The sequence below is a fragment of the Poecile atricapillus genome, chromosome Z, assembly GCF_030490865.1.
Source record: "Poecile atricapillus isolate bPoeAtr1 chromosome Z, bPoeAtr1.hap1, whole genome shotgun sequence".
In the NCBI taxonomy this organism is placed as follows: Eukaryota; Metazoa; Chordata; class Aves; order Passeriformes; family Paridae; genus Poecile; species Poecile atricapillus.
The window spans coordinates 68,589,191-68,613,488 of record NC_081289.1 but is presented as its reverse complement, the minus strand read 5'-3'; the positions used below and the strand labels follow the sequence as shown (position 1 = coordinate 68,613,488).

Here is a 24,298-nt window from a genome sequence, read left to right as displayed (position 1 = left end):
AATTGGATGTGCCTGCAGAGGAATCAAACATAAACAAGGGGAAATAAATGACAAGATAGGACAAGTGATCCAAAAGGTAATATGTAGCACAAGTACAATTCAGAGTCCAGGCCAATTTATAGAGGCAGCAAGTGATAGCACCTGGACAACACATTTGCCTGTAGGTGAAAAAGTAAAAGAGATTACTTTAGGCCTCCCCACCTTATGCCCAATTTGGAAAAGGTCCCCATTTAAAGGAGAACATGAACTTCTGCAAATAAGAACGAGACGAGTTCAGGAAAACAAAGCTGAGGATGAAGAAAGATGGCAGGAACCCTCCAGTAGTGTAAAATTTGAGTGAGCTCTGGAATCCTTGTTTAGTCCAATAGCAAATTACAATAATAGAAAGATGCTGTACAAATTTACAGACCAGGTAGAAAGATTGGCAAGAGTTACCAAAGAGGGATTTAGAGAGCTAAATGTACAATTACAAGCCACGACTAAAATGACCCTGCAAAACAGATTGGCTTTAGATATGTTATTGTTGAAAGAACACGGAGTATGCGGGTACCTAAAAGGACAAATTGATCACTGCTGCATCCACATCCCAAATGGAACTGCAGATGTAGAACACGACATTAATCAGTTAAAACCAATAGAACATGAAGCACAGAAAGAGAGGGAAGATCTGAGCACAGGTTGGCTAGATAAAATTTTTGAAGGGTTAGGATGGAATGTGAGCTCAGGGATCAAATCTGTTTTTGAGAGTTTGATAATCCTACTGATTGTGTTCTTAGCAATCTGGTTAATCTCTGCAGTTCTGAAAGGAGAAATAAGGAAAAGAGTATCCTGGAACCAAAAGATAATAAAGGCACAGACACAGGACAGAGATCCACATCCGCATTTGTCATCTCCAAGTCCTCCAGATTGCAACAACGCTTACGACAACTGTGGATTCAAAGATGAACATGAAGTATAAACTCAGAAAAAGACTGTATACAGTGAAAGCATTACACTTATTAAAGTAAAGTGAAATACTTTCAAAGGGGGGAAATATGTTACTATGAGGTTAAATTTCTGAAAATGTTTCTTAAAATCTTGTAGAGGTAGGCCTCAGGAATGCTTGGTATTAGGGATGGTCTAGCAAGCTGAAATGTTTACGGTAAAGGGAGCTGGTACTTGGGGTCTCCAAGATACCCACCCAGAGATAAGATTTGTACATGTTCATACAAGGATGAGCTAGCTCTCATGAAGCAATATCAATAAAGTTAATGAAGATTTATTAATGAATCAATATTGATAAGTTTGTTACAGTGATTACTGCTACAGCTGAAATTGTATAAATATGTGCACTTTGGACAGAGACAATGGAGTTAGATTTGGGTTGCTGATACCCCTAGTTCCTGCGTGCTTCAATAAAGCGCCTGCATATAATCAATCTATGATGTGTTCCTGAATGCTGACAATCCCATGGAGAGGGGGTGTAAGCACTACAGGAGGGACTCAGAATTTGGGGAGGTTAATTCTCCTGAGTGTCCTGATGTCCTGTGTTCGCAGTGGCCTGACCCCCAACCTGGGGTTGCCACAGTTCTGGGAGTCCTACTGAGCTCAAGCTCCCCTCAGGAATGGGTGTCCCAAACCTGTGGGTGCTGCAAAGTTCAGGAGACAAATAAGAAAAGACAGGATCCCAAGTGTCCCAGAGGTCCTGCCAAGCCCAGCATGCCCAGGAAAGAGGATCCCATGGGGGTCCCAGGGCCATAGTGCCGCCACCCCAGTAGGCAGGAACAGCAGCCAAGGGGCCAACATTTGCCCTTGCCCACACCCATCTTGTTCGTGGAGAAGTCACCACACCCCCGAGGGAAGCCATCACCCGCAGCCCTGTCCCCTGCCAGCAGCTGTCCCTGTACCCAAACCCCTCGAGCCCTCCAGCCCAGCCTGCCCGTCCCCCCAGCCGTGGATCAGGGGCTCCCAGCCCTGCAGGGCCCTGGTGGGGGCAGTGAGAGCTCAAGAGCCAGGTTTGTTCTCCTGCACTGGGAGTTTATTAACAGAGACTGGAACAAGCGATCCTAACAACAAACACAAAAAATATTCATAGCAATAAACACAAAATAATTTATGAAAATAAACAAAGAAAAATAATTATAACGATAAGCAAGCAGAAATATTTACAATAACAGAAAAAAGGAAGTCATAACAATAAGCAAACGCAAACCCAATCTTAACACTAAATACCACCCCGAATCTATTCTAAGAAAGCAGAGGAGGTGCATCCCCGGCCCAGGGAACCCTTCCTACAATCCCACCTCCAGCGTTCCCCAGCGGGGCTGCGGGACCCCCGAGTGCTCAGAGGTGCCGCTGGCGGATGAAGAGCGGCCGCCGAGCGCGCCGGATCTGCCCGCGGAACTTGCGCAGCTCCTCCTTGAAGGCCGGGTGCTCCATGGGCCGATAGCTCTGGGGCTCGCAGTGGCTCTGCAACCCACGGCTCCATCAGTCCCCGCAGCACAGCCTCCGGCCCGCCCCCATCCCGGGCCAAAGCCAGCGCCCCCGGCCTTGGAGATCCCCTCCCACCGCAGGGAAGATGCTCAGAGACAGAGCTGCCCTTCCCCAGTGCCCTGTACCCCCCTCAGGTGCTGCCCTCCTGCCAGCGAGGGGATAGAGGGCGGGGACTCACCGGGAACTGGAAGAAGAACTCGCGGTACCCTCCCTTCAAGACGTAGAGCTCGGGGTAGTGCAGCTGGGGGTACTCGTGGCAGGACCGATCCCTCTCCCGCAGGAACTTGCACCTGTGCCACAGAGAAAACCCCACGGGATCAGCCCCGTGCGGACACCCGGGCGTGCCTGGGGGGCTGGCAGACCCCAATGTGCCCCCCTGCCATCGCTCACATTTTGGGCCCCCGCTCAACAGAGAATTCGCAGTGGAGGATGATGATCACCCTCTTGCTGGCATCCAGGGGCACGATGGGCTGCGCCAGCAGGAATTCCTCCACATCCCGCTGCAGCGGCAGGTTGACAGCGCCCTGGGGAGGGACAGGAGGCACATTTTTCCCCTTTGCTTCCAATTTCATTTTCTGCATGGACCCAAGGACGCTGTCCCCCAGCCTGCCCCACCATCAAGCTCCTCTTTCTAGTTGGGAATCAACCCTTTAGGGGCTGGCTTGGCACTTTTCATGGGGCTGCTCTATCCCTCTGGGAAGCTCAGTACCCTTCATGGGGGCTTGCTCAAGCCCTTTGGAGGCTCAAGGTACCACTGGGGGGGCTGTTTTACTCCTCTCTGGGAGCTCAGTGTGTTTGGAGGGGCTGCAGAATCTCTGGGAGGGTACTCAACAAATCCCGGGGGGTCCTGAATGAATCCCTGTTGTCTCAGCGCCTCCTGGGGATGGGGTTCGGACACCCCCTCCCTCCCGGCCCCAGGAACACGGCGGGGGGGGGTCTGACCTTGATGTGGCCCCCCTCGTACTCGTAGGGGTAGCGGCAATCCACGATGATGCTGCTCTGGATGGAGCTGCAGAACTGCCCCATCAGCACCGCCACCAGCTGCGAGGGGAGAGTGTCACCAAGGGGGGGACACACGGGGGCAGGTGGGGGGGAACAGGCAGGCAGCCCTGCGGGGGGGGATGGGGAAGGGTCGCTGTCCCCTTACCGTGTCAGGAGAGATGTACTTCAGGCCCGGGTCCTTCCCCTCCACCGTCGGCAGGAGGTAAGGCTGGAGGAGACAGGCTCTGGGATCATCCCCATGCCAGGGACACCTCCCGGGGATGGCACCTGTCCCCCCAGCCCAGGAGCCCCCAGTGGCCAGTTCTGCACCCGTGGGAGGGGGAGGGACAGATACAAGTGGCTGTGGCACGGGGATGGACCAGAGGAGCAGGGATGGGGCTCTTGATCCACTGCAGGGGCTACAGGCTGGGAAGTCAAAGCCCCGTGTCCTCAGGCAAAGCTTGCTTTGGGCTCTCACAGCAGTGCAGGGCTCCAATGATGGTCCCTGCTCACAAAAATGTGGGCAGCATCCCTAGACCTGCCCCATCCTTGTGTCCCTACCTTGGAGAAGTCCCCAATGAGCTCCTGGTCATCCTTAGCCAGCAGGTTCTCAATCTCCTCAAGCCGGGCAGACCTGGAAGGCTCCAGGCACACTCCCTGTGGAGACACCAACCAGAGACAGCCCCAGATATCAGCAGGGGCTCTGACAGAGCCGGGGCATGGCCCAGTCCTGCCAGTGACAGACTGGGTCTCACCCCACACCTTCCCCATCACACACCAGCTCCACCAATGCCACCTGCTTCAGGCTGCCAGACACCCTCTTCTGCTGCTTGGCCTTGACAAGAGTGTCCCTGTCCAAGGACTGTCTCCTCTTCATGATGGATCTAGGGGCACTGCAGGGCACCAAGGGCGAGCAGAAGAGCTGCTGGCACAGGCTGTGCTTCCCCAGACGCTGTCGGGAGAGTCTGTGCTGCTGCCTGGGCTCTGGCAAGTCCTCAGCACCAGGGCTGGTGCTGCTCACCAACCAGCCCCCACCCCAGGGACCTTCGGCCCCTGACCCCCTTTGGAGAGCCCAAGAGGGGACTGTGGGTCTCCACCCACTGCCAAAGGCTGCCACGTACCACCTTTCCTTTCCCTTTCCTCATCCCTGGTGTAGTCACAAGCTTCTGCATCCCCTGGGGCACGGTGGCATCACTCTGCCAGGGCAGCAGCTGCGGGGACTTGGGGGAGAGGCAGAGGAGATCTTGAAGGGCACAAGGTCTGCCAGCTGCTTTCCACCCCCAGGACCCCGTACACAAGGCCCATTCACCTCCCAGTGCCTTCCAGGTTTGGAGTCAGGGTGTCCCCGTGACCGTCCCCAGCCCACCCAGCTCCCACATCCACAGGTCTCCAGGGCACTGAGGGAGGTTGGAGGGGCAGCTCCCATGTATTCAGCCCCAGGATCACCCATCCTCGGTGCCCTCCCGAGCTCCCCAGCCTCTCTCACCAGCAGCTCTGGTGCACCGCAGGGGCTTTTGGCAAGGGAGTCCCTCCTGGCAGCCCCATGGCCGGCGGGCAGCCGGCTCCGCTGGCCCAGCCTCTGCAGCTTCCTGGGGACAGAGCCCTCCTGCAGTGGGGGGGACACGGCATCAGCACCCCTCTGCTCCCTCCCTGACCCCCAGCTCTCGCTGCCCCCTCACCTCATCCTCGGGCTCCTTCTGGTGCCGCCGCCCTCTGTCCCTACGCTCCTGGAGCTGGGTGATGTCCTTCAGGACCGGGCTGCCTTCCAGCTGCCACTGCTGTGGGACAGCCAGGCGCTGAGAGATGCTGCACAGCACAGCCCCATCTCCTGCCTCCATCCTGCTCGTCCCATCTCGCCCAGGGACTCGGCAGCATCCTGCACGCTCTCCAGCACTTACCGGCAAGGAGTGGATCCTCTGGCGAAGGAGCTTCCTGCTGAAAGAGCCGGCAAAGGAAAGGATGAAATGACAGCCCGTGGCCTGGACCGCTATGTCCCACCCAATGTCTGCCACTGTCACCTCCGTCCCTTATGTCCTCAGGGTGGGGTAAGAGCTCCCCAGGGCTGTCACAGCTCCCCAAAGGGACCCGGGGCAGAAGCACTTCCAGGCACTGAGCGAACGCCAAGGGCCTGAGTGGGACCCCAGGACGGGCGTGGGGACAGCCTGGCTTTTGGGTCTGGGACAGGGACAGCTTGGGCACGGGGACAGCCTAGCATTGATGTCCTGCCGCAGGGACAGAGCACCTGCACTTACTCTTTGAGAACTCTCCCGGACTCCGAGATCGTTTTCTGGAAGCTGGTGGGGTGAGCAGAGATGAGGTTTATGTGGGATGGGATCCGTGTTCTCCGGAAGCCCAAGCAGCCCAGGTTGTCACCCCGCAGACACAGCCGAGGGCTCACAGCTGGATTTGCAGCCCCCACTGAGGCTCAGAGCGGGCCCGGCTGCTCAGGAGAGGCAGAGGAGGGACAGGGGCTGTCCCTGGGGGGACACGGGGATGGGGCCACTCACTCTTCCTCCACGGCTGCGGGGCTCTGCTGTGTGCGGGAGGCCGGCCCCAGTCCTGCGGGAACGACGGACAAGGGTAGCCCCAGTGTGGGGATGGGGGTCCTGGCCCCAGCCCAGGGCAGCGGCAGGACGGGGCGGGCAGGGAGCCCCCCAGCAGGCGGGTGGCACCGCCGTTGGGAGCAGCGGTCCCGCATGGAATGTCGCGTGTCCCCCTGAGCAGGGTCCGCCCCGGAGCGGCTCCTGGCTGAGCCCCAGGGAATGCAGTGACGGGCTCCTGCCCACCACTCCCCAGAAGCTCCTCCGCCTCCACCCCCTGGCTATCCCCTCGGCCAAGCCCTCCCGAAACATCCCCGACCCTCCTCCGACAGCCTCGGCACCAGCCTAGAGCCGGGGGCGGCTGGGGACAGCCGTGGGGCGGAGCAGCTCCATCCCTCACCTGCATCCGTGGGCTGGGAGAGGAGCCAGTCCCGGGGACAGTCCGAGGCCACCGGCTCCGGGGACAGCCAGAGCCGCGGGAAGGGCAGCCCTCCGTGCCCCCTCCTCGGGGTGTCCCGCTGCCTGCGGGACGGCCAAGTGTCAGGAGCCCGGCCGGCCCTTCTTGGCCTGGCGGGGCTGGAGCTGAAGGAGGGGATCCCAAAAGCGTCCCAGGCGGGGCAGCCGTGTCACACCGGGGGAGTCCCGCGGGGGGCGGGCGTCCAAAGGCAGCCGGGCCCCCGGCCACCCCCTCACCTGTCCGGGCCCGCCGGGTCAGCCCTGTCCAGCGACAGCGGCGTGAGCGGGGCCGTGCCCGGGGGGCACAGCAAGGAGATGGCCGCCAGCCCGGGCAGCCCGCGGCCGCCGAGCAGCGACATGGCCCGGGCAGGGAGCGAGCGAGCGAGCTTCGAGCTGCGGCGAGTGACCGGGGACAAGGGATGGCAAGCGGGAAGAGGTGAAAAGGGATGGCAGGTGAGAGGTGGGGGCTGAGAAGAGGCGAGAAGAGGCGAGAAGCGGTGACAAAACGTGAGCGGAGCTGACAGGCGGCACCCGCACCGCTCCTGTTTACAGAAAGAACAGCAATGAAACAACAACGGCACCTGCAGGCAATGGGGACGCCCCCAGCCAATGAGAGGTGGCGGTGGGCGCGAGGGGACGCCCCCGGCCAATGAGAGGTGGCGGTGGGCGCGAGGGGACGCCGCCGGCCAATGAGAGGTGCGCGGAGCGCTTGGGGGCGGAGCCTAAGCAGAGGGGGCGGTTACAGTGCGGAAAGGGGCGGAGTCACACGGGGCGTGGTTAAGGGGAAAGGAAGCGTGGCCAGCGTTGTCCCCAGCGGGGCTGTGACCGGAGGGGACACTCGGTGACCCCTGATGGCCCTCGTGTCTCACCTGCAGGCAGTAAACTTATGCTCTAACTCCACCCTGACAACCAGGTCATGGCGCCGAGAGCCACATCCAGTCACAAGAAACCAAGGCTGAAATCTCGGTCGAGTTTCTTTCCTTTAAGGGCAGTTGTGAACGGCCTGCTCCGTTTACCAGCTGAAAACTCTTATTTCCCCTGTGGTTCCAGCTTGCCTCAGTATCCCCTACAAGGGGGGATAACATGGTTTTGGGGATCCCGGGCAGAGGGGTGAGGTGTTAATGACCTGGCGGTCCTGATGAGCCCACCCCATTCACAAGGGGTGTCATTACCATGGCAATCCTGTTACTCTGGGGTTAAATGTTTCTGAAAATATTTCTTAAAATCATGGAGAAGTAGGCTGCAAAAATGCTTGGTATTAGGGATGGTCTAGCAAGCTGGAATTTTTATGGTAAAGGGAGCTGGTACTTGGGGTCTCCAAGATACCCACCCAGAGATAAGATTTGTACATGTTCATACAAGGATGAGCTAACTCTCATGAAGCAATATCGGTAAAGTTAATGAAGATTTATTAATGAATCAATATCGATAAGGTTGTTACAGTGATTACTGCTACAGCTGAAATTGTATAAATATGTGCACTTTGAACAAAGACAATGGAGCTAGATTTGGGTTGCTGATACCCCTAGTTCCCTGAATGCTAACAGTGGGAGAAGGGAGGAAATGAGGAACGGGAAGGGCCTGGTGTCACTAAAGAAATGCCATCGCAGCCCATGGCGATCTCGTGCTGTTCACTCTGGCTCCAGGCTGTTCTGGCAGGGTGAAAGCAGCAGTACTAGAGAAAAGTGCATAAAGTCGCACCTGAGAAGGTTTAATTCAGCAATTTAGAATGATTTCTTCAGCCAGAAGTGTTGTCAAACATCGGAACAGGATGCCCAGGGTGCTGTCACCGTTCCTGGAGGGACTTCTAAAAGAAGAGAAGATCTCCAGCTTGCATTTGGCATGGCTTCTGTTTGCCTAAGTTCCATCCTTTATCTGTTTGTGCAAGGCTGTGATATTCTGTGCTATCGTCCTTATCAAAGGTCCAAACTCTCATGGACTGCCCAGAACAGAGACCCAAAGCGCTGGAGAAACCCTCTGCCAAGGATGCAGCAGACAGAAGGCTGAAGCCGAGCTGGCTCCAGGCTCTTGTCCCAGGGAACAAGAAAAAGCATGAGAGGAAAATGCTGGGAGTTGCATTTTTAAAACTTGCATGCAGGTATAGTTGGCTGTTTGGAAAGGTTTCTTCACCAGAAGTGTTATCAAACCTTGGAACAGAATGCCCAGGGCTGTGGAGGTGTCACCAATCTTGGAGGGATTTAAAGAAGAGGTAAATGAGGCACTTTAGACACGGCTTAGTGGTGGGAGATGTAGTTTTGGGTTGACATTTGGATTTGGTGACCTGAGAGCTCTCCGCAAACCTCATTCTGTGTTCCCATCACTTGGGTGAGCTCCTGCTTGGTGACACGCACGGGCACCCACGGACACTCAGGGACACTCAGGGACAGCCAGGGACACTCAGGGACACCCAGGGACACGCAGGGACACTCAGACGCCAGTAGGAATTGCTGGCCTTTATTGGCATCGCCAGCCCCGCGCCGCGGCCGCGCTCTGCGCGCTCCTCGGGCCGTGCGAGGCCGAGCCCCGCGCTCGGCTCAGCGCCAGCGGCGGCGTCTGCGCTGCTGCGGCGGCGGCGGCGGTACCGGGAGAGGCGGGAGACCCGGCGCCTCCTGCGCACGCCCCGGCGGCGGAAGCGGCGGCGCCAGCTCCGGCTCCTACGGGAGCGCCGGCGGTAGCGGGCCATGCCGCCGCAGGCGGGCGCGGCGCCGGAGTGCCCGCTTTTATAGCGCAGCGGGGCAGCCCCGCCGTGACCTCAGCGGGGACGTCACCTCTGCGAACTTGTGGCATCACAAAGGGCTCCGACGCAACCTCGCTCCCGAGGGAGACCGATTCCCTCGAAATGTAACCCGAAATTACACAGACGTTCTGTGCTACTTGACTCTTTTCTAACAGCAGAAACCTTTAAAAGAGAACGAAAAGAATAAAGAAAGGGTATAATTTAGTTTCGTCATACGTCCTACCTAGGGCTGATTAAAGGGAGAAGCTGAGGTGGTGCTTGTGGAAATGGAATTCATTGCTAACGGAATTCGATAGATAAGTGTTCTGGTTTGTACCAATTGAGTATTTATATGATCGAGAGCTGAGGCTGTTCAATTGGGGATTACTTCATGTACCGCTTGGATAATCGCATAATCCGATTTAACGTGTAAATTGGAGTATGGTATCCCCAGGATCCATCCTGGGCCCATGTTGCTGGCTCATAACTTTTAATGATCTCCTCTGGTGTCCAAATTCTTCCTTTCCATTTCTGAGTGCTTGCCATGTTAAATACATTCCTTCTTCTTTGATGTAATTTCTTCACGTCATCATATACTGGAACTCCCAGGCTTGTCCCTGACTCTTTAGGCAGAAGGAAGAAGGCAGGCTTGATAATGCCTATTGTACAGCTCCCTCTCCATTCCTTTGGGAGGATAGTGTAAGCAACATCTCCACAGATCCAAAACAAGTGGTCGGGGGCTTCCCAAAAAGTATCTGCTATCTGTGTGGGGTGCTCCCAAAATTTAGATATCTGCTTTACTTCCCAAAAGGGGTTCACTCTCTTGTCTGCACATTCATGGTGGTTATACCCCTCATGATAAATGCATCCCTTCTCTTTCTTTTGAATTGCCCAATATCTGTTTGGTTCTCGTGGGATCCACCTAGTACCTAGATCCTTTGTGATCAAATACCTGTTACAAGCCATCCTTCCGACCAGAGCAGTATACCTTTTTCCTGTTCTCAGTATACATTCTTCACCAGTTACCTTTGACTTTAAATCCCATCTCTCTTTAGCTCTCTTCATTAAGAGCTGGGATTTTGGTTCTGTTTGTTTGCATTTGAGGATTTCCAATGGTCCCAGACTAATTCCTTCCCATGGCCAAAGTTCAGACATCTTTGTACTCCCACAAACCCAACAATTAGTTATATTTAGTTCTTTACTGATCCTTTCTACCAAATCTATGACAATGTTCTTCCCATCAGGTATCTCTAATTGGTCCTTTTTGGGTACTTCTGTTAGTTGTTTTTCTTTGATCAAGTCCTTCATTCCTTCTTGCTCAACACAGAACCATGCTTCTCCCATAGGGCATTCACCCAGTAGGAGTTGCCTAAACGAGGCAGTATTCTTTGCAAGCCAATATCCTTTCCCGCCCTCTTGGCAGGTCGTTAATTGGGAGTGGTTGAAGCATTTGGGATTTATGTTAGTGTGCACCTGGATTAGTGAGCCAAGGTTCTCCCTGTCATAGAGAGGATGGTAACACTTAGAGCATGCATTCTTTCCACTCTCTATGGTGTTCCTCATCACCAGGACTATTATTAGTCCCCTCAAGAGTCTGGTGTGAACCATTTCTCGATCTCACCCAGTCTTGTCTCTTGAGCTGGGGAGTTTTTATTTCCTTGGAAAGATGACTGGGTTTGCTTCCTCCCCTTTCCCTACTAATTTGATGCTTTCTTGGGAAATGCTCTGTGGGAGATATTTGCTCAGATCACACTTCTGCAAGTTCTGGGATTAATAAAGGAAACTAAACAAACTTTAAACTTGAATAACAGTAATTATAACCATTATAACTCTTAAACACACTTATACAAGAAATTCTGTAAAGTCACACTTATACAAGTTCTGAGATTAATAAAGGAAACTTAACAAAGTTTAAACATGACTAACAGTAATTATAACTGTTATAAATCTTAAAAAATCAGGATTTCAGTCTTTGTTAGGTTCTACCACCAGTCTTTATCTGTCTTTCTTCCTCTCCTTTTTAAAAGTTACTTTAAGGTTGTTTGAATTTGGTATAACAATCCACTTGGGTGAGTTTGCTGGTGTTCTTCTGAGATCTGGTTCATTACTTGGAGGGGGTACCGGTCCTTTTACTCTGGAAATGTGCATCCAGCCTTTTTCTTGAGTCCCAACTCAAGTGTGTGATGTAAGTAGCATCTGAAAGGGGCCTTCAAATTTAGGGGTTAGTGAGATGTTGTTCCACGACTTTATTAAAACCCAATCCCTAGGCTTAATCTGATGTATATTGGAGTCTAAGGGGGAAGTCTGAGGCAGGTACCCTCTCTTTCTTAAATCTTCCAGTGTTTTCCCAATAGTTTTCAGGTACCTCTGGGTTACATCTTCTCCTTCCAAATAATTCCCTGTGCTATAGGGAGTTATCAGAAATGGTAACCCAAACATCATTTCATAAGGGGAGGCTCCTATATCTGACCTGGGTCGGGTTCGGATTTGCAGGAGGGCAAGGGGCAAGCATTTAAGCCAGTTCATTTGAGTTTCAGTAATGAGCTTGGTAAGCACATTTTTAAGAGTTTTGTTCATTCTTTCTACTTTCCCCGAGCTTTATGGGTGCCATGGGGTATGTAATCTCCACTTTATTCCTAAAGCTTCGATTACTTTGTGTAGAATTTGGGCAACAAAGTGGGGGCCTCTATCAGAATCAATGTTGTTAACCAACCTGTATCAGGGAATGATTTGTTTTAATAAAATCTTTACAATGACTTCCACAGTTTCCTTTCTCGTGGGAAAGGCCTCCACCCAATGGGTAAGATGGTCTATTATTACTAGTATGTGCCTGTAGTTTTGGATGGGTGGCATTTCATTGAAGTCAACTTGAATATTCTGAAACGGCCTTAATGCCAATTCCCTTCCCCCGGGTGTGGTTTTCTTCATTACTTTTTGGTTCACTTTTTGGCAGATTGAGCACCCCTGGGTTATTGATTTTGCTAACTCGTATACCCCAATACACAGATTTTCCCTTAGAAAGTGATCACAAAGTCCCTGGACTCCCCAGTGGGTTAGCTCATGTATTTCTGCTAATGCTCTCCTGGCTAATGATTTGTTTAAAAGCCTGCGCCCATCAGGCGTCAACCACTCCCCTTGGTGCCCCTGATGCATATGTAGCTCCTTTATCAGCTTTAGTTCTTTTTCATTGAATATTGGCTTTTCTTCTTCTTCATCTTTATCTGATGCTTCATTTAAGTTAAAAATTTTCATTGGTTCCCCTGGACTTAATGCTGCCTCTTTTGCTGTTTCATCTGCTAGTTGATTCCCCTTTGCTTCAAGTGTATTCCCTCTCTGATGTCCCTTAACATGCACTACTGCAGTCTTCATTGGTTTAGATAAGGACTCCAACACCAGCTTTATCAACTCCTTATGTACTAGATCTTTTCCTTTTGAGTTCAAATAACCACGCTCTTCCCAGATTTTTCCGAATGTATGCACTATCCCAAAAGCGTACCGTGAATCGGTGTATATTGTGCCCCGCCCTCATTCTCACAGATCTAACCCTCTCTTCAAAGCATACACCTCACAACACTGAGCTGACCAACTAGAGGGCAACTTTCCCTTTTCTGCAATCTGTAGACTCCCTCCTTCTATGGCTTCTGTTACAGCATACCCTGATACTCTTTTTCCCCCTATCACCCTAGGGGATCCATCTGTAAATAACCTTTCCCCATAAGGTAAGGGGATGTCATCCAGATCTTCTCTAATTTTAGTCTGCAGGTTCACGAGTTCTATGCAGTCATGTTCTAGTTCTGGTAGAGGTTCTCCAGAGAGGAATTGGGCTGGATTTAGACTTTTCGAGATGGTTAACTCCATCCATGTCACTGTCCATTAGGAGAATTTAATATTTTAAAACTCTTGAATCAGTTAGCCACTGTTGGGGCCTTTGACTTAGTAATGTCTTCAGGTCATGTGGCATATGGACTCTTATTTTTCCATGTAGAGTCAATTTCTGGGTTTCCTCTGGGCTGTTTAAGAAGTTCCTTCTTAAACCCTCAGACTTCTGAGGCCGTTAATGGGGCATTAACAAATCCGACCCTTCGAGCAACTCCACCCATAGGGACTTCCCTTAATGGGAAGAGTTTTTCTACTCTTTGCACTCTAGACCTGGTGTTACAATATGGCCCTTCCATGGTGTTCCATTCATGGGAGGAAGCAGGAGGTGTAAAGTCTTGTTGACCTGTGGGCAGGGAATTGGGATTCATTTCCCAATTAGTAGGAGGTAAGGGGATAACAGTGGGTGAGGGAGAATGAACTGAACTCACAGTGGGGGCACTGGAGATGGAATTGTAGGATTGGGTGGAAGGACTGAGGGGGAGACTGAAGGTGTAACTGTGTTAGGGGACCAGGGCAGGGGAACAGTGGGAGTGGGTAAGGGATTTGGGACAGGGGTGTTAGGAGAAGGTGGTGAGGAGATTAAGGAGATTGAGGGTTCTGGAGGGGGAGATGTTGTAGTTTAGGGCATAGCGCTGCGGAAGAATTCGGGATGTAACGAGAAGCTACTAGACCCCCTCTCTGTTAAGATAGTAAAACCTCCTGCAATTAGCCAATAGCACCCAGGTGTGACGTATGTAGGTGGGAGTAACACAATGACCCTAGGTTATAAATTGTCAAATTCCCCTGCAATAAACGCCATTGCTTCGCCATCCATCATATTGATGTCTTGTGGGTAGATTGGCCAGGGTGGCCCGGGAGAGAGGCCACGGGGCTGGCTCCTGGACTAGGGTGTTTGCCTTGCTTGGAAAACCCACAGGGAGAAACCAAAGTCTCAACAGAAGAGGCTGAGAGAGAAACTGAAGTTACTAAAGGAGGAACTGGAGGATCTGGCTTGAGGGACTGTGGGGTAGACTGGAGGAGGGGGAGGTAGGTAATCAAGGGGGTCCCATCTTTTGATTTCCTCTCCTTTCTCTTTTTTCTCTTTTTGTTTCTGCACCTTATATATTTCTGCTGTTTCCTGGTCTGTGGTACTCCTTCCCCAGCAGGCAGCATACATTAGCTGATCCACATCTGGGCTCCCCTGTGACTTTAAATATTGTTTTAACTGAGAACACATCCAGGTGTCCTGTACTATGGCCATTCCCCCTGGAGTTCCAATTTAGGCCAGACTTCTACACAATAATGGATCATTTTAATTTTGTCTAGGCCTCTCGTGGCCTCCCAGGTGTCCCACTGATCTAGCATTTTTCCTAGGGGACTATTAGGGGGAATGTTCTTTTTTTTATCTTCATCCTTCTTTTAGGAGCATGACCTTTTGCTATTGCACTTTCCCATTTCCTTCTTTCTGGGTGTCCAAAGAGAAAATCACAAACAGTTAACACAATAACTTGGACCTCTTACAAAAATCTTAAGGTGCCCCTACCCAAACAGAAAATTACTGACAGGCAACACAAGACCACCTCTTAAAACTTACTCGGCCCTTCTCTTTAAAACAAATAAGTTATATACAACTGATCAACCAAAGAAAAGCTAAGGCTTACACTCTCAAAAAAAAACCAACTTATTTTCATTCAACCAGTTTAACACTTGCTTACTTCACTTTCTCACCAGGAACAGGATATTGGGGAAAGGATGGAGCTGCACACACTCTCTCTCTGGCCAGATTCCTCTCACACCACGCACACTACACCTGATCTCCCTATCAGGTCTTGGAGGTCAGCCTCTGTAGGGCTTACTTTGCCTACGCTGCACCTCTCACCGTACTCCTGGGCCTCGCCCCCTCTGGGACTACTGAGCACCCTTGATCGACACAGCCAGGGTCCCTAGTGCTAGGGTAACCTCAAGACCTTCCCTGTCTAGCCTCCTCTCAGGCTAGAACGTCCTGACCCTCGTACTGTTAGCGTGTGACCCACACTAGACCTGGATGTCTACACGCCCCAGAACCCCCTAGGCCTTTTGTTACCCCTAACCCCCTTTGGCTCCTAGGTTGGCCACTCCTCCCCAGCAGAATGGCCCAGGCCAGAAGGGATGTGTGTGTGTGTGTGTGTGTGTGTGTGTGTGTGTGTGTCTGTGTGTCTGTGTGTCTGTGTGTATGCTGCGTGCCTCACCCACGTTGGACTCCCCACCCCTGTGCCCTAGGCAGTGGGTTTACAGCCTCTCCCTTAGACTGCGACAGCACAGCGCCTCTCGGTACGTCGTGATCTGGCTCTGGAAAGAGGGAGCTCTCACTGACCACCCCTGGTACCGGCAGTGTCTGGGGACACCCTGTAAAGGTGTGTGACTCTCACAATATCTAGGCTCCCACACGCCCCGGGGTCACCTCGACCGTTTAATCCCTAGGGAACGTACCCCTGTGTGCCACTCACACTCCTTGGTTCCCTCCGCACGCTCGGAGGGGAGGCCCTGCTATCCCCAGGAGACGCCTCATCCGCTTCTCTGGGGCCAGTGGGGCCTCTTTCACTTCCTGCCATTCCCGGCCGGCCCCCTTGCGGGAGTCCGGAACCGCGGTACTGGGCAGTCCTCACTCACCCCGGGGGGTCCGAGCTGCCAGCCCCCGTCTCACTCACACCACACTCGTTCACCTCAAGCTCCCGCCACCGGTGGCTTACGCAGTCCGGCGCTCTGCTGCATCGTCAATCCCAGGCTGTTCTTCTGGGTCAGTATAGCCAGCTGTCCCCTGGAGCCCCAATAGGGCGGGCGGCCGTCCCATCCCTGCTCCTCTTCGGGGCGTGGCTATCCCGGACGAGCCCCCAGGCTGTTATGGATGGGCCAGGAGACCTGCTCCTTTTAAAAAGGCCTTTATTGAACAGGACAGCTCTGGGGTGGGGGCCCGAGGGGTTGCGCACACCGCCACTGCTCCCATTGGACGCCACAGAAGAGGAGGATCCGTGCAGCTTTGTCACTAGGGCAGAGCTGGGCCTTCCTTCCTCACGGGAGTCCCCAGGAAGACGGCTTTACCGGCTTGTAGTCCAGGGGGTCAGTCCTTTCCCGGTCCTTCCAGGTCATGGTGATCACTTCTAAGCAGGTTCAGGTGGTGTAGGAAGATGGTCTTCCTTCTTACTTCACCGGGATATGTTCTTTTGGTCCTTTATTTTCCTGTTGGCTCGTTGCTGTTAGGGGTTTTTGTTTCTTGGCAGTGCTCAGTCCAACCTCGTTTGCGGTGCAGCCTCAGGCACCATTTTGGGGAGTGGTGGAGGCACTACCCCAGGGGAAGGGGATACAGTGTAGGGGAAAAGTAACCACGGGTGAAGCAGGGAGAAAACAATCAGGGATAAAGGCACTAAAAACTCCAACAATCGATCAATCAAATATTAACAGTGATTAACTCTCAATTCAACAACTCATAACTTTAGAATTTCATTTCCCACATGAAGCAGATGGAGGGATCCCATTTGTGCTGCTTTGTTCCATTTTTGGCACACCATGCTGTTTCTTAAAATTGGCAAGCCAAGTGTCTTGGTTTTAAACCAGTAACTAAAAAAGGATTACTTATTTCTTGCTGTGAGATATGGATTAGAACAAGAGCAAAACAGGCATAAAACTTAAAAGGAAATAAAGAAAGCTTATTAACAAACTACAATAATAAGAACACCAGAATAAACTTCCAGAAAACTTCTTTTTATCCCCTACTACCCACCATTCCTTTGTTCACATGACAACAGAGACAAAAACTTTAGAACTTTGATGGTTTAAACAGTCTTAATTCCTTCTACAGTCTCTTCACCAGCCTTTGTAGAGAAACAGAAGTCTCTTTCTGTTAATTTATGGAGTTTCTTACAAGAAAACTACTTCTGTTATAGTTTCTTATTGCCCTGATATCAGCTGCCCAGAACTGCTGTTATCAGAGCCCACCCCTCCCATTCCACATCACTCTGAGGTGTGTATGGGCCATGAGTCTAGGGATGGCATTTTAAGGATGAGTTATTCAAAAGCAAAAGTCTTCTTCATCTGTTTCTGTGAGCTTCACTAGAAAACAGTTTTCTCATTGCCTCTCAAGGCTTCAAATCTTCTAGCACTTCACTGTATCACAATTATTCTACTTTTTACTCAAATTTTATACCTTGAACACTCTATTCCTCCCCATACTCTGTCATGAATTAAAAGAGTTCTTTTCAGGACTTCATTGTCTATCTCCATAGTTTTAACAGAAAGATATTTCAGCTTAATTAAAGCATCTCCTTATTCTGTACCTTTTCTGAAGCTTCTTTTCTTTCTTGTCACTGGTAGTTTATAAAGTCTCTTTTCATGTTGATCACTCTCTTTTTCTCTCTCTGGATAAAAAGATTAATCCGCAAGTCTCATCTGGGTAATGAAAGAGTTAAAATCTTGGCCAGGCTTTTGTAGATGGTTCTGTGGCCTTGGCCGGTGCAGGAGCTGGAGCCGTCTGCAATGGAAAGTTCCTCATAGCTTCTCTAGAGAGTGTGGTCACTGTCTCTGCTTGCTGCAAGTTCAGAGCCCCTTTCTTTCTTTATTTGGCAGTTTCTGGTGAATTCTGTCACGGCAAAAACTGCAGCGGAGCCAGGGACCGGCCTGGCCCGGCCAGAGCCCAGGGCAAGCCCCGCAGGCCCCATCTCCCGCCCGGCCGCATGGCCTGGGCAGGGAACGGGAGACCTGAAACTCCACCACCCTTCACAGCCAGGAAACAAAGAGAACAAGAGAGCTCTGGTTTTACATTTTAAGGTAGGGTTCACAAGTTGATCCCACCTTTCAATGGCCAAAACTGCTGTCAATTCTCAGCAATGATCGATAATTGGTCAGGAGAAAAGACTCTCAAAACTACCTTAAAGGTAAAGTAACCCCATGACACCAAGTTTGACCCTTTTCCCATCCAAGGCATTTTAAAGCTGTGTCAATGAGCCCCGCTATTGACTCCTGAGCTGGAACTCTTTTTCCTCAGTGCAAGGTGCCTCCCATCATTGCCAGTGGCTCAGGCAGGTGTTGAGTAGATCTTTCTGTGGTGAACAAAGCCCACGTTTTCCCATTGACACCAACCTCGGAGCAGAGCATTGGCCGGCCGGATCTGCCTATTCCTATCGATACAATTTGGCGTTCTGGGAAGAGCTGAGGAGATCAGCACCTGGGCTCCTGATCCCCCTGCAGTCATCGCAGGACCCTGAAGTGTCTTTTTATTTCCCGGTTAATCTTTGTTGGCTCGTTTGTGAGTGGCTCGTTGTGGACTGGAATTGTCCCGGCAGGTAAATGTGGCACTTGGGACATGGCTCAGTGGTGCAATTGGTAGTTTTGGATTAACGTTTAGAGCGATCTGACACTGACAGGGACTCGGGGCAAGCGCCCACTTGGGGACACGCACGGGCACCCACGGACACTCAGGGACACTCGGGGACACGCAGGGACACTCAGACGCCAGTAGGAATTGCTGGCCTTTATTGGCATCGCCAGCCCCGCGCCGCGGCCGCGCTCTGCGCGCTCCTCGGGCCGTGCGAGGCCGAGCCCCGCGCTCGGCTCAGCGCCAGCGGCGGCGTCTGCGGCTGCTGCGGCGGCGGCGGCGGTACCGGGAGCGGCGGGAGGTCCGGCGCCTCCTGCGCACGCCCCGGCGGCGGAAGCGGCGGCGCCGGCTCCGGCTCCGGCTGCGGCTGCGGCTGCGGCTCCTGCGGGAGCGGTGTCGGTAGCGGGCCATGCCGCCGCAGGCGAGCGCGGCGCCGGAGTGCCCGCTTTTATAGCGCAGCGGGGCAGCGAGCGACCGCATCGGCCGTGAGGTCACAATGGCCCCGGGGGAGCCCCCGGTTACAGCGGAGCTCCGCGGAGCCCGTGTCGCCAGCGGGCTCACGGCGGGTCCGGGTAAAGCCTTTGTGACGCCGGAGCGTGGAATGGAAAACATCAGCGATGACATCGCGGCCGGCAGGGTGGAGCCCCTTGTGTCGGCCGAGCTCCGCAGAGCCACGTCAGCGCTGAGCTCTCAGGGGCCACACGGACACCCCCAGGCACACCGCCCGCCTCTCCCACGGCCGGGCGATGCCCGGCGGGGAGCAGGATTTTGGAATGTGAAAAGCGGCCTTGGCGTGGCCGGGGTGGATACCCGGCCTTGTCACTGTGCCGGTGAAAAAAAAAAACCAACAAACTGCTGCCAAAAGAAGTAGCAAAGGGAATTCCTTGCTGGCTTTGGAACCGCACTTCTGCTTGACACCACCAAGGGGACTCATTTAAGCGGGTAAGCAAGGCACAACAGTCACACGGCCCCAAAACCTGGTGCAAGGAGCCCTCGTGCCCTCGATCGAGCGGGGCTGCAGAGAGGACAAAGTCTGACTTTAAACCTTAAAAGAGAAGAATCCTGTGCAGAGATTGACCTGAAATGCCTGGAGGTGATGGCCTCTGGCAGCGAGGCAGAGCAGAAGCCCCATGAATAGAGACCAGGGACTGTCATCTGAGGAGATGTTCCTGGGCAGAGCCTGTGGGGGATGCACTGAGCACCCTGGGCTCACAGAAGCCAGCTCTCAGGATACCAGAGAATGCCCTTTTCATGGAAAAAAAAATTACTGTAGAGCTAATAACTCTGAATGATGACAGCAATCTGAGACAAGAAGGGATTTGCGACATTAGGGCTGCCGACTGTGGCGATGGATCCTGGGTTCTTCAGAGAAAAGGATTGTTGTACCCCACTCCTGAGAGTCAGCAACTCCAGCTCCTTCCTGCAGTGTCGAGCCAGTCTCCATCACTGGTACTTTTGAAGAGCACCAAGACACTGGTTTTCAGGAACATGGAGACTTGGGAAGCAGAGATAGTTCGGGCACTGTGGGCAAATGCCAGAAGAAATGGATGGGCTTGGAGCAAAGGCTTCCTTTCTGCTTTTCCCTGTGGCGGGGGCATCCAAAGGGTGGGAGACTCCCATGCCCCAGGTTCTCCAAATGGCTGCTGTGCCCAGGCCAGGGCAGGGAGGAGCAGAGGGATCTGGATCCAGCTGCAGGCAGCCCACGGCGCCTGCTCCCACCACAGTCCTGCTCGTGGGACAGCTCAGCAACGTGTCAGGAGCAGGGACACACAGTCCTGGCCACCTGACACAAGTAACCAAAGGAGAGGAACACGGAGATGTAGAAGTTAAAAATAAGAAAGAGTATTTTATTTTTGCACCTGACAATGTGCACCTGCAGGAGGGGAACATCCTATTGTGACATCACAGGGTGGTGGAGGGTGACATCACAAGTGTCAGATTGTGACATCACCTCCATTGCTGATTTCACTCAGGCACCAGCAGAGCCTGGGACAGTCTGGGGCAAACCTTGACTTCCGCCAACCAAGACTGCAAGGTCTGGAGGGTGAAGTCAGGCCTTTCTAGTACTGGGTGGTGTGTTGGAGCTGATGTCAGAAAATTCAGCAGCTCCCAGTGCCCATCCCAGAGCCATGACTCCTGTTTCCCCACCCTGCCCGCTTGGGGCAAGCTGGCATAGCAGGTGCAGACTGAGGGTGACACCCTCGTGTCCCTGCGGTGGCCGTGGGGCAGGTGACATGGCTCAGGGAGACAGGAGGGTGTCCTTCTCCAGCACCTGGGCATTTCCTGCCTTTTATTCCTCTCCTTGGCACAGCCAGTGACTATGGCCTCTCCCTCCTGCAGCGTGTGACAGCAGCGAGGGGAGCAGCTCCTGGTCTTCATCTGTCCCCAACGTGCTGCAGAGCACACGGATGGCCACAGGGACAGACAGCAACTGCCCCATCTGCCAGGAGACTTGGGATGATGCGGCTTCAGTTCTGCCCTGTTGCCACCAGTTCTGCCTGGGCTGCATCCTGCGGTGGGCCACAACAAATCCCTCCTGCCCGCTCTGCAGGACAACAATAGAGACTGTCAGGTTTTCCGAGAGGCGCGAACAGGACTATGTGCAGTTTGTCATCACCTACCCTGGGGAGGCAGCACAGACCAGCAGCCAGCTAGGGAGAGCTGCCCATCAGCTGGACGAGAACAGCCCCCAGGGCCCTGCACCTTCTCCACAGGGGATGCTGTCCCCAGTTGAGCCTTCAGAGCTGGAGTCTGTGGGTGGCCTCCCGCCTGAGATATGGGCAGTCCTATCAGGTGGTGTTTGCAGTCTGTGTTCAAGTGATGGTTGCACTCTTGTGGACAGTGGTGGTCCTGTGGAAGGTCCAAATCCCTTGAAGTGGTCTTCTCCCAATTCCAAAGGTTATGTACACTTTGGTTTGTGTGGGAACTCTCAGTACCTCCCCCAGGGTGGTGAGAGTTTCAGAGTGGAATGATACAATACTCTGAGTCGTGGGGTATTTTGGGAATCCTTGGTCTGTCACTTCAGTAGCCCATTCTGCTGGTGCTGCTGTCTGGAAAGAGAAGACAAATTCTTCCAAACAATACTGAAGTAGTACTATAAAAAGCAGTTATTTAATGAAAGCTTTCAGGCTCACATAATATAGGAATACACAAGTGTAGTATAGGATTTCTACAGTTTTAAACAGGTTGAGTAATTATTGTATCACCATCTATTACATCCGGTAAGAGACCAGCTGCCCCAGCAGCAGCCCACCCTTGGGGCTGTCCGTATTAAATAAAAATATATCAATTTTTTGGCAACCACATTTGGGGAATATTTTGAACCTTCAAAGTTCTTTCTGGTTTATACACAGTGACTTAATATTTTTTTTTTTAGCTCTTGTGGGTTTAAACTGGATTGTAACACTGTTCCCATGGTCTGATTGTCTGAGGGTCCTCTGGAGAGCCTCACCCTAGTAGCAGCAGTTACCCCTAATCTTGGGGAGCAGCCCAGAGCCTGGTGGCAGAGGCTCTCCTCACCCCAGTAGTGTGCCTGGAGGAATTTTTCCAGGGACAGAATCCTTCTCTCTTCCCTCGGGGGGCTGCCCAGCAGCACAGCCTTTCTCTGTGCGTGTGCTGCTACTGTACAGCCCTTCTGCTACTTTCCCACTCGACATTAAATCGAGTTAAAATCACACTTATAGCCCACATCTCAGAAATAAAACTTAACAGTGTTGAGGCATTCTTATTTCATAATTAAATCAGTCCCTCATTTGAGAAGCACCTCACTTTTTGATATAACTGAGAGAGGACAAAGTATTCAAAGCAAAAGAAAGTACTTGCAATGACGAGTAAGCTGAGCCCATTGTGTATATCACTCCTTCGAGAAGAGAACAAACACAGTCTTTGTTAAAATGGCACATCTTTATGCCTTGTCACAGCCCGGGGCAGTCCCTGTCCCCATTCCCACTGGATTTACTCAGGAACTTCCACCCTCTCCCGCCCACTGACCCTTCTATCCCCTCCCCTCTCATCTCTTCTTGGTCATGCCTTCCACCCTGGGTCTCTCCTGGTTCCCAGCAGCACTTAACAAGTGTTATGTTAATGAACAGATCATCTATTAATGAACACATTAAACAAAAGGCATCTAAGCCATAGGTAAGCACAAGTACAAAACACAATGAACAGTTTTCCTTCTTTTACTCCATAATCTTTTTGGGCTGAAGTAAAATGTTATTTCATCCCTCACACTCACTACCACCAACACCTTTCAGGCTTCTGTACCTGGCATCTTTCTACTGTAGTGTTTGGAGCACTAGCTAAAACTGAATGTACTTCCAAAACACCTGAATGAAATTGGTGCATGTATATATAAAAGTAGGTATATACTTATACAGAAAGAAAAAAAAAAAAAAGAATTAACTAAATGTGACTACCTGTCCCAAAAAAACCCCCAACCCTAAAGAGAAATGGTTTTCACCACACGGGGTGTTTCTGTAACTGTAAAGTAATAGCAAATTGCCACAATTCTGATCTAAAGAAGGACCAAAGGGAAGAACATGTGATTACAGTGTTTTTTCCAGTCCTTTATATATTTCTCTTGTACATTGTCTCCTATTTTTCCATCAAAGCAAGCCACCTGTCTCCTTCATTTCCCTGTTACCCAATTCAAGGGAACAGTTCCATTTTTAATGCTTTCTAATGTACGATTTTTAAAATTTCCTCTATTGGAAGAGAGGCTGTGCTTTTACTGGAGATAAGCTAATTGAGTATTTTATTGAGTATTGAGTATTGAGTACCATACTGAGTATTTATTACACTTTACAGCATTCAGAATTAGATTATGCTTTTACTGTATTTTCATTCATATTCTCCCTGTTGCATAAGAAAATAAATCTTTTTGGTTTTTTATGTTTTACATTTCCCAAGATTCCAGGTGCAGCTTCTTATTCTAAATACCAATGCTAGCTCATATAATGAATTTCAGGGATTTTTTAATGGGAACACAGAACTATTTAACAATTCCATAGCTGAAAAATGTTGTTACCTTCAAGGAAGTTCTATTTGATTGTAAGAATTTGTATTCTTGTCTTCCTGTATTCTAATGCTTTCAAATGCTGTATAGTCATAAACATATTTTGTCTGTATCACTCCATGATTCATCAGAAACTGAATTTACAACATTAATAAAAAGAGTAGGTTTTGATTCAGTCTATTTATGATCCATTTATGTCACATTCTGTGCATATAGCCTCATAAATAATATTTTATTGTTGCTCAGCCCAAAGGCAATTGAGTTCTGGATACTCTGAGCTGGTAAAGGAGTGGAAACATCAAAGGTAGTAAAACAATACTTAAATGGGTTCTCACATCCAAAAGATTGTTCTTCTTTGGCCTTTGACCCATGAAAAACAAACAAACAAACAAACAAACAAACAAACAAACAAACCTATTTCTGTCAGGCTAACCTAGTGCAGTTTAGTACAAAGCAAATACTGAAGCAAAAATGAAAAAAAAAGACCTCCCAGAGACCTCCCAGATGATCTTTTAAGATTCCTTTTAATTCAAGCTAAATGACATTGATGGTTTTATGATTATTTTTCAGCAATGCCTTCAATAAGATACATCCCTTTCAAACGCAGAAGAAGCAAGGCTCATTACTGGTAGAGAACAAGACCAATTAATCTAAATGAAATCCTATTTTAGCAAAGTCATGGAAGAAAAAAAAAAAGTCATTCTGCATCTAGCCTATATTGCAAAAAATTGATCCAGGTTAAGAATAGATAAGGATCATTTGCCTTTCAGTTCAGTCTTCCAGACCACCAACCATGCAAGTGTAATTTTAGTAGTCGTAAAATAACATTGTTTAACTTTTTTGTTTTTTGTTCATAGGCAAGCCAAACAACTAATATCTGAATTACCTTTTGAAAACATCTGCATAGAATATTC

General features: G+C 51.1%; 1 protein-coding gene across 2 annotated transcripts; it reads right to left on the bottom strand.

Annotated features, from left to right (window-relative positions):
* Nucleotides 1-2,016: 2,016 nt before the first annotated feature.
* LOC131573064 (M-phase inducer phosphatase 2-like) lies at nt 2,017-6,979 on the bottom strand. Of its 2 annotated transcripts, none has more exons than XM_058826650.1 (14): nt 6,687-6,979; nt 6,394-6,515; nt 5,961-6,012; nt 5,706-5,747; nt 5,352-5,388; nt 5,133-5,231; nt 4,575-4,673; nt 4,232-4,405; nt 4,015-4,110; nt 3,620-3,682; nt 3,415-3,513; nt 2,863-2,996; nt 2,651-2,762; nt 2,017-2,448 (listed from the first exon to the last, which is right to left on the bottom strand). In XM_058826650.1, the coding sequence occupies exons 1-14, from the start codon at nt 6,806-6,808 to the stop codon at nt 2,323-2,325; spliced, it is 1,377 nt and encodes a 458-aa protein (XP_058682633.1). In that variant the 5' UTR covers nt 6,809-6,979; the 3' UTR covers nt 2,017-2,322. The 2 variants fall into 2 exon arrangements, with proteins under 2 accessions (XP_058682633.1, XP_058682634.1); XM_058826651.1 differs by having other exon boundaries at nt 4,250-4,405.
* Nucleotides 6,980-24,298: the final 17,319 nt, after the last annotated feature.

Coding starts and splice junctions, on each gene's coding strand:
- LOC131573064 (XM_058826650.1), bottom strand. CDS start 6,808: ATGTCGCTGCTCGGCGGCCGCGGGCTGCCCGGGCTGGCGGCCATCTCC. Junction 5,748..5,960: donor CCCGCAGCCGTGGAGGAAGA/GTGAGTGGCCCC, acceptor TCACCCCACCAG/CTTCCAGAAAACGATCTCGG. Junction 5,232..5,351: donor AGAGGATCCACTCCTTGCCG/GTAAGTGCTGGA, acceptor GCTGTCCCACAG/CAGTGGCAGCTGGAAGGCAG.